The 10,000-nt window shown below is 48.1% G+C and overlaps 1 protein-coding gene across 1 annotated transcript in view; it reads left to right on the top strand.

Annotated features, from left to right (window-relative positions):
- The window catches only part of nav2a (neuron navigator 2a), a 113,816-nt gene that overhangs the window by 83,394 nt on the left and 20,422 nt on the right, over positions 1-10,000 (top strand). Inside the window, 9 exon segments of the mRNA XM_076286888.1 lie at positions 1-221; positions 681-973; positions 975-1,507; positions 2,768-3,220; positions 3,757-3,822; positions 4,557-4,607; positions 5,543-5,703; positions 6,320-6,496; positions 9,700-9,752. The exon segment at positions 1-221 is cut by the window's left edge and continues 86 nt beyond it. Coding sequence (XP_076143003.1) covers positions 1-221; positions 681-973; positions 975-1,507; positions 2,768-3,220; positions 3,757-3,822; positions 4,557-4,607; positions 5,543-5,703; positions 6,320-6,496; positions 9,700-9,752 — 2,008 coding nt within the window.

Here is a 10,000-nt window from a genome sequence, read left to right as displayed (position 1 = left end):
GGACAGCGGCGCGAAGATGGAGCACGGCTCCAAGTGGCGGCGCAACCCCTCGGACGTGTCGGACGAATCCGACAAGGGCGGCTCAGGCCGTAAGATCCCTGGCATCTCACAGACAGGGTCCTGGCGCCGTGGCATGACGGCGCAGGTCGGGGTGACTTCACCCCGCCCCAAGACTGGCACAACAGCGGGCAGCACTGGCACACTCAAAACTCACAGCACTGGTAAGGGACAGGTGTCTGTAGCCGTCTGGGGCTGATATATATAGTCCTGTACGTTTGGTCTTAAGCTTTACTTAGAGCGTAATGTCTGTATGTATAGTCTAAATCTCATCATAATTTATGTAGTCTCATCATAATTATGTAGTCTCATCATAAAATTAAATTAATCATTATTTTATTCATTTAATCATAATTACATTATGTAGTCTCATCATAATTAATGTAGTTTGGGCATTTCTTGGTATTTCAAAACAGCTTTTTACAGAAATGATACTGTTCTGCCCTGTGACTGATGTAGTATTTATGTAGTATGTAAAATGCTTCAAGGGTTTCTGACTGGTGAGACCATTTAACTCTCAGAGGGGCATAGAAAGCATCTATTGGTGGTGAATAATTCTAATATGTCAGAAGATATTGGCAGATCCCTGAAACTGAATTCCCAGCATGCTTTAATCTCCACAGGCAAGACAGATGATGCTAAAGTGTCAGAGAAGGGCTGCCTGCCTACACACTCCACCAGCATCCAGCGTTCGCCCTCCGATGCAGGCCGCACCAGCGGGGATGAGGCCCTGAGGAAGCCTTCGTCGTCATCAGCATCCTCCTCCTCCTCCACCAACCCCTCCTCCGCACGCATCCCCACCAGCACGTTTGGGTTCAAGAAGTCCAGTGGCGCCCTGGTGACCACCAGCAGCATCGCCATGGTGACCGCCAGCGGCGCCACCATCACCAGCGGCTCGGCCACCCTGGGGAAGATCGATCCCGAAGTCCGCGGCGCTGGCGGTGGGGGGGCGGGGGTCGGCTCTGAAGGGCTCCGCCGACGGAGGAGGGGCGGCCCACGAGGACGGCTACCTGTCGTCCGGCATGCGCTCCACCCTGCAGTACCGCAGCCTGCCGAGGCCCTCGCGCTCCGGAGCCGCCGCCCGCAACGGCAACCGCTCGTCCACCAGCAGCATCGAGTCCGGCCTCAGCGCCCGGGCTTCGGGCCTGACGGCCCTCACTGGCCCCTCCAACGCCCACACGCACTCCCACACACACTCCCACACACACTCCCACAGCCACACCACCAGCGGCACCACAGCCGTCGCCACCACCTCAAAGCCCTGCGACGTGCCCAAGGGCGGCAGCAGCACCCTGCCGGCCAACCAGACGGACCGGGAGAAGGGCGCCTCGGAGGTGGACCCTATGAGGTCCAGTCCCCAGGGCTCCAGCGGAGGAGCTGCCACCATCCCTCAGACCGCCCGGCAGCAGAGCAGCAAGTACGCAGAGGTGTCCTCACCAACGCTACGCAGGTACACACACACGCACACACACACGCACACACACACACACACACACACACACACACACACACACACACACACACACACACACACCAGGGATCACGATGCCATACTTAAATATGGGCGCTAGGTTCATAAATAATAGCATGGGTTACATGGGATAAAATATATAGCATTTTTGTGTTTTAGTGCAATCTAATCATTTAATATTTTGGGCTGTTAAAAATTGGAAATAAAAGGTGATACAATTGATCCACACATTTAGACAGTAAACACAGAGCGCACACACACACACACACACACACATACACACACACACACACACACACACACACACACACACTGAAATACACATGCATGGTACAGGAATGATATTATAAACTTCAACATTAACTCGTGGTTCTGCGGTGTTGTGAGGCCCTGATGATGATGGATGGAGCAACTGATGGATAGATGGAGGGAGATAACAAGATAGACGGCAAGAGTTTTTTCCCCCCTTTTACACAGTCGCCCTTCCCTCATGGTCAGCGCCCGGCCCCGTCCAAGTGACTGTTTACACAGCGCTTTTTGATGAGGTCACGAGTGGACAGCCAGGCTCGTGTTTCACCACCCACCTGTGTCCCGTTAGTGATGAGGAATGCTCTTCCGAGAGGAATTCTTTTCTTGGATGGGACTTTTTTTTTTTAAGTTGCACACTTCAGAGAGAATCCCAATGGGCAGTAAAACTTTCCATAGAGTAGTCAGTGGGGGCGGAGAGGGCAGTGAGGATGGCCTATGAGTTCCCCTGCTTGTTTTCTGAGTGTTAAAACATGATCCTTGGTCATGCAAAGGTCAGATGGTCAGGACTGTAGATCTAATCTCTCATCAGTTCTGCTCCGGGTCTTTCTTGTGTTGCAGAATGGATTTCAACAGTTTTCACTCAACAATTCATAGCAATGAACTCTAAATCTAATAACTAACTTTTTTTCTTTCTTTTTTTTTCTTTTTTCCTGTCTTTCTTTCTTTCTTTCTTTCTTTTTGTCTGTCTATCTCTTTCTGTTTATTGCCTCTGTCTTTCTCTGTATGTCTTTTTTTTCTCTCTCTCTTCTCTCTCTCTCTCTCTCTCTCTCTCCCTCTCTCTCCCTGTCTTTCTCACCCTCTCTCTCTCTCCCTCTCTCTCCTTGTATTTCTCTCTCTCTCTCTCTTTCTCTCCCTCTCTCTCCCTGTATTTCTCTCTCTCTCTCTCTCTCTCTCCCTCTCTCTCCCTGTCTTTCTCTCCCTCTCTCCCAGGCTCTTTGGTGGCAAGGCTGGTAAGCAGGCTCCGGTCACCACTGCCGAGAGCATGAAAAACTCGGTGGTCATCTCCAACCCGCACGCCACGCTGGGACACACCCAGAGCTCGGGGCCCCTGGACTCCCCGTCGACCGGGCCCTGCGGTGGCGGCGGCGGCGGCGGGGGCAGTGGCGGCAGCAGTCCCCTGTACGGGGGCCGGGCGGTTGGTACACTGGGCACTCTGGGCAGCGAGCCGGCCTCCAGCCCCGGCTCGGTCTACTCCACGGGCACGGGCACCTGGGGCACGACCATGAGCAGCTCCTCGGCGCTGGGCTACCCGTCTGTGTCCAGCATGCACACCAGCAGCGAGTCCATCGACATGTCGCTGGGCAGCGGGCCGCACCGCGACAACGACGCCGGACACGCCATGCTGGCCAGGACCGGCAGCGCCAAAACCGCCATGTCTGAGAGGTGAGGGCGATGTGTGTGTGGGGCTGAGATGTGTGTGTGGGGCTGGATCGATCTGTCTCTATTCATGCATTCCATCTGAGTGCTTCTTTAATATAGCCATGTTTGATACAGTGTGTGTGATATTTGTGGGTTATGGTGGAAATATGGGAAGATTATCAGCCTCAGCCTCTGTGTTTTTGTTCCCCCCAAAGAATCAGTAGATGGACACTTGTACTTGGACTTGCAGAACTTGCAGGCTCTGTAGGAAAGCATAAAGATATTTCAGAGACCAGCACACATATAATATATTTTTGGACCCTGTATCTTAGGACAGAATAAGGGTGTTTCTGAGATCAAAGTACATCTAATATATGTATGGACGCGGTAAATCTTTGGTGTGATCTGAAATTTGGGTCTCTATAATCTCTGTAATATCTCCTCTTGTCTTATCCTTTCTCCTCTTTCTCTTTACATCTCTCCATTCCTCTCTTCCCCTCTGTGTTTCTCTACTCTATCCCTCGTTCTTCATATCCTCTCTGCTCCCTCCCTACCCCCAGTCCCCTCTCCTCTCCCTCCGCTAGTCCCAAATTCAGCCGCAACACATTACCACGGAAACAAGAGAGGTAATGGGTTTTGTGTGACCTGGAGCTGCTGCTTGTGGCCTTTGTTGTGACTAAACTCCGTGGCTTCTTTGTGTGCCCTGTGTGTGTGTGTGTGTGTGTGTGTGTGTGTGTGTGTGTGTGTGTGTGTGTGTGTGTGTGTTTGTTTGTTTGTTTGGATAACCCTCCAGTTTATGTGACATAAACCCCGACTACAGATGAGAAGGTGGTGTCTTTAACTGTCCGTCAGAGCCGTAGATAGATACAGCTCTGCTATCAGTGTTCAAACAGTGCCCTCTAGTGGGCATACTTATGTATTATGTGAGTTCTCTCAAGTTTCCCTTCTGATTTCTCTGATTTCAAACCATATAGTTTCTGAGTTCTGACACTCTGTATATTGAAGTGGCAAACAGAATACATTACTGAGGACACATTTTTTCAGTTTCCACTCCACAGAAATGGAATAATTCACTTAAATGTCTGAGCATTTTCCTATCATTGTGTTATTGGTGTAGTAAATATTCTCAGAAACACTTTATAGGGAAACAATTTCTACTGTAAAATGTCTGGCTGTGTGTGTGTGTGTGTGTGTGTGTGTGTGTGTGTGTGTGTGTGTGTGTCTGAGTTCACCAGTCTGTCTGTCTGTCTGTCTTTGGAAGACAAAAATGAAAAGACATAATGAAGTGTTGTTGTTAGTGAGTGGTAGCACATCTCCTGTCCTTCTCCCTGAAGTATCTCTCTCCCCTCCCCTCCCGCAGTGAAGCAAACAGTGATAGAAACACTCTTCCCAAGAAGGGGCTCAAGTACAGGTGCGCCGTGCACTCGCCAGCGTCGCTACGTGCAGAAGTCTCGCTCTTTGTCACAGCACTCCTCCTCTCCTCCAGTGCTTTGTCTCTGTTTCTTTCTTTCTTTCTTTCATTCTCTCTGTTCTTGTTAATCTTTATTTGTGTTGCTTTTTCAATGCTGTCTTTCTTCCTTTCACTTGCTCTGTCTTTCTGTCTTTCCTTCTTTCTTTCTTTCTTTCTTTTTTCATTCATTTTGCTCTCTCTCTCTCTCTTTCTCTCTCTGTCTTTCCGCCTCCTCTCCACCCCCTGTACTGTGCTTCCAGGCTTGTGCACACTCAGGCTTGTTTCTTGGGCGATGCTTTCACATTTTGCACACGTTTCTTTTTTGTGCTTCCCTTTGAGAGCATGCCACCGGCCACGTGTGTGTGTGTGTGTGTGTGTGTGTGTGTGTGCGCGCACAACCGCTACAGAATCACGTTTTGTGTTTGCACTTGTGTGTGGGTTCTGTTTGGTGCATTTTTGTTGCCATTAAATCCTGTTTTCTTCCTAGGTTGATGTGTGCTGATATGCCTATGTGTTCCAGTTGATGTTGCAGCACTTTTTTTGTTTGAAAGTCTGGGTGTTATTTCTATATTTAAAAACCTAACAGGCCTTCATTTTTTCATTAATTTTATTATTAGTTGTCTATTAACCTGATGATACTTTTAAGTTTATGGTATTTTTAGTTTTTGCCTGTCAGACAAAGCGTATGAAATTTGCTTGGTGTGTTTCCCAGCAATGATGTTATTCGTCTGGAGGACTAAACTAAATAACTTCTTAAAAAAAAAAAACACAAGCATTTGCATATTTGTGTGTGACTTTTCTCCCTGCCACAAGCACGTTGTTGTGATGTGGTGTGATGTGATGTGATGTGCTGAGCGCGTCTCTTACGCGTCTCTCTCTGCGTCTCCCCATGCCAGGTACACTCCCTCCTCACAGCTGCGTAGCCACGAGGAGGCGCGTGATTGGCTGCGCTCGCACTCCACCAGCGGCCTGCAGGAATCGGCCAGCAACTCGCCCTTCTCCACCGGGTCCAGCCTCACCTCGCCCTCGGGCACGCGCTTCAACTTCGCCCAGCTCGGTCAGTCGCCACAACCATACTGTATACCTTTACATTTACATACATTTATTTGTAAATATATGATACAGTATATTGTGTATTTATGTACGATAATATGAAGAGTTTGGTTCAAAAACGCTATATATCCATTTTTTTTAAACATTAATAAGTCATGTTATTCAATTAGATATTTCAGGTAATATCAATAAAATTGCAGTCGTGTTGTTTCGATTGAGTAAAGATAAATCAAATAACAATAACCCAGTTACAGTTCCACTGAAGTTACTAGGAAAGGCATTTTTTAAAAAATGATTTATGAAAATTCATTCAAATGGAGGATATAGCATTTTGGAACCAAACTCTTCATGTTTAAATACTAAACTCACACACCATGAGAGTGCAGAGGTTTAAGGACAAGTCAAAGTGTAGTCGAAGGAGAATAGTGGTAGAGGAAGATGGAGGTTGAGGGGAAGTAAGGGTTAGCATTAGCATGCTAACAACAAAGGGAACAACATCCTGCAACAGCACAAACAACAGCAGTGTCCCGGTGCAAAGAGAATAGAGAGGGAGAGCGAAGAGCTGACACGTTCAGGTTTTGACCGCTAACCCATGCTCTGATGTCATATCTGGTTTACAGCGAGTCCAACCACAGCTGCACAAATCAACCTGGCGAGCCTGCGCAACAACAGCCTGACCAATCAGGACAACACACTGGACCCAGGAGACTCCCGCCTGCGCAACTCCTGCATGTCACTGGACGAGAAGACGAGGACCATGAGCCGCTCCGGGTCCTTCAGGGACGGCTTTGAGGAAGGTGAGCGATGAGGAGATCAGAGGGATGAGGAGATCAGTGAGGGATGAGGAGATCAGTGAGGGATGAGGAGATCAGTGAGGGATGAGGAGATGAGTAAGGGTGGGAGAGTGAGTGAGTGAGTGAGTGAGTGAGTGAGTGAGTGAGTGAGTGAGTGTGAATTTGTAAGTGGGGGAGTGAGCGAGCAAGTGAATTTGTAAGTGGGGGACTGAGTGAATTACTTAATGAGTATATGAGTAGGAAAGTGAATAAATATATGAGTAAGGGAGAGAGGTTATGAGTCATTGAGTGAGGGAGGGAGAGATGGATGAATGAATGAATGAAGTGAGTGAGAAGGAGCAATAGAGTGGATTTAGGATTGAGCTACTACAGTATGAGCTAGAGTATGAGTTTCATAAAGAAATGCAATGATGGCAAAGATTCCTCCATCTATCTACCCCTCCTCCTAGCCATCTGTCTCTCATCAGAAATGCCCCAACACGCTCTCAGTTGTCCAGAAGCCAATGAACTAGCACCCGGATAAATGAGTGAGCTCAACTGCAGATAATGTTGGCCAAGAGCGTCCTGGCTGTCCAGCAGCAGGAGCCCATGTAATGGCCGTGTTTGTTTAATGTAATAGATGCAGGATTACAACAGCAACACGGCTGGACATCCCGTTCCTCCTCACATCAGGGATTAAATAATCCCCTTTCCCCTCCGCCCGTCCTAATGCGGTCTCATTTCCAGTCTTTGATCCGGTGTTATTCAGCCACTTGTTATTTGGATGCCAGCACCAGTAAGTCCAGGCCCAGCTGCCCCTTCCGCTCAGCCTGTGTGCGGTCCCAAGTCTATTCAGCGCCTTCGCGCGTCAGGCAAACATTTGCTCATCTATTCATGGGGCAAATCCTATCAGTTTAAGTACACAGAGATCGCAGACGACAGAATCAGTGGCTGCGTCTCGTCCACTGCAGGAACTGTGAGCTGGACAGAAAAGCAGCCATTGTGCAGCGTCAATAGAGACTAGTGCTGCTGCATTAATGTCAGTCAGGACCCTGTCTGACTATGTGCTGGAACTCGGCCACTTATCTTCGATAGACGTCTCAGGGAAAGGATTTCACAAGGTGCAGGGCAAAGCTCAGCGAATGGGCTAGGCCACCACTGTGTAACATAATCTCACAACTTCATTCAGGGAAACGACACTTCCTTACAATGAAGGGGTTGCCGTAGAAACCTCTGACATCTGATCATATCTTTTCAAAGTGCCAAAAGTGTGGCCAAGAGTGAAAAAAAAAACATCAACTTTAAGTTGTGTTCTTACAATCGTGTTACAATCATGTCTTTTGAGAATCAGCTGTGAAAACCAAAGGCAGCTGGTCAAATAAAGATTCAAAAAAGTTAACCAGAAGAAAATCTCAGCCATGTCATGAGACAAAAAAACAGCTCAGTCTGTGAAGAGTTGGCTCTGGTGTGAATCCTAAAGATGGCAGAGGTTTTGAACCCACTGACACTGTAACCAGAGAGCCACTTGTTGAGAGAGCTGTGGGAATTTGTGCCATCCTCACACACACACACACACAAAGCTGAGTCTAGGGCAAGGTGTGTATGTTATTATAGACCTCACACACACACACACACACACAAATCTGAGTCTAGGGCAAGGTGTGTATGTTATTATAGACCTTTCGTTGGAGACGTATCCTCCTATGTATCATACTTCTCTCTCTCTCTATCCCTTTTTTTCTGGGAACTGTTTCTCTTTCTTTCTTTGTCTCACTTTCTCTCTCCGTGTCTGTTAACTCCTCCAAACATACCCAGTTCTCAGTTCCCACCCCGAGGACTCCTCAAATACTAATTATAAAGCTCTTACAGGCAGAGCGGGGGTTTATTATCAGGAAGCAGGATACGTTTCAAGCTAGAAAGGCAAAGCCTCGGGACGTGTGTGTGTGTGTGAGAGAGAGAGAGAGAGAGAGAGAGAGAGAGAGAGAGAGAGAGAGAGAGAGAGAGAGAGAGAGAGAGTCCTTTGTATGCTCATGCATGTGTGTGGACGTGTGCATGTTCTTACCTTTTTTACATTTTTATGTTCTGATATGTGTGTGTGTGTGTGTGTGTGAGAGCGTGAGCGTGTGTATCAGTTTAAGTGTGTGTGATATCATGCTTGTGTTTGTGTGTGTATGCATGACCGCAAGCGTGTGCGTGAGAGTGTTTATATAGGTTGGTGTGTTTTGTGTTTCTGAGGAGTTGAGTTTCTGGAGCGTTGTTTGGTATGATAACACGCTGTCACTCAGCCTCAGTGGTCCCTCCCAGATAGTCATTACCACGGTTACACACCGCGACACTTGACCCTGTCATCCTATTCTCCTCCACCTGAGCACCCCCCCCCCCCCCCCTCCTGTTCACACCTCAGGAGTATTTATCACAGAAATCTCTGTCATGCGCTGTCTCAGTGTAGGACTAGATTTCTTATTGGACTGTTCAGATTTGGCACCGCATCTGACAAAGGAATCTCAAAGCATTGTAACCTTCTTCCATTCAGTCTGTCACTCTATATCTGTATCTCTCTCTCTTTCTCTTTGTTATACTGTATGTCTTTTTTTCCCCATTTCTTTCTTTATCCTTTTCTTTCTCTACTTCCCTCATTCCTCCTCTCCTTCCCCTCCCATCACTCTCTTTCTTTCCATCCCTTTCCCGCTCCCGCTCCCATCTCCTGGGTGATCTCCCTGTGAGGTCTGTCATCAGCCTCCCCGTGAGCGCATACCCACAACCCCCCTCAGCAGCGGCGGCCCCGGCTCTACGCTGCGCTGCGCTGCTCTCAGCACAGGAAGTGAGCGAGTGAGCGTGCCCCGTGGGAGGATGCTGATTGGGCGATTAAAGGCGCCTGTGTTGACTGCTGTGATTTATAAGGCTGTAATTTGTCGTCCACACCCCGACACTCCCCTTGACCATGGAAGAAGGAGTGTGGTTGTGTGTGTGTGTGTGTGTGTGTGTGTGTGTGTGTTATTTCTATCATTGAGGCGAATGAGCAAGTCAGGTTAGGACAAGTTAGGTTAGGTTGATCTGAAGGTTTCCTTGCTACTGTTGGGGGAAGAGGTTGTCATATGAAAGAAATGGCAAAGATAGCTTTTATGAGTCATGTTTTGAGTTGATGGGTTAATAATAGGTGTGAGTGTGTGCCCCCTCACAGTACAACAGAGTCTCAAATGTTCTTGTCTGTGTGTTTCTGTTTGTAGTTCATGGCTCCTCTCTGTCCCTGGTGTCCAGCACTTCCTCCATCTACTCTACGGTGAGTGGCCCTCTTCCGTATCTTTATTGTCACTTACCAGAACAAAGCCAGAAGACTTATCAAGGGATTGTCCTTCAGTGGGCATTGCTTCCTGTGAGGTTCCGTCATGATGTAATCCCCTAAGTGCACAACCACAACAGAGCTTTTGGAGCAAGCCTGTTATTAATTGCTCAGATCAGTCACTTCGGAATTGCTCAATTCAGTGTAATTACCGGCACATATCGTGTTCCCGCTCCAGTCCTGGCAGT

The sequence above is a fragment of the Alosa pseudoharengus genome, unplaced genomic scaffold (genome assembly GCF_046254945.1).
Source record: "Alosa pseudoharengus isolate Yale_2024_CS ecotype anadromous, Long Island Sound unplaced genomic scaffold, YU_APseudo_1.1 YU_APseudo_1.1_scf_16, whole genome shotgun sequence".
NCBI classification, from domain to species: domain Eukaryota; kingdom Metazoa; phylum Chordata; class Actinopteri; order Clupeiformes; family Clupeidae; genus Alosa; species Alosa pseudoharengus.
Note: the sequence above shows the minus strand (reverse complement) of the source record. Positions and strands in the feature narration are given on the sequence as shown.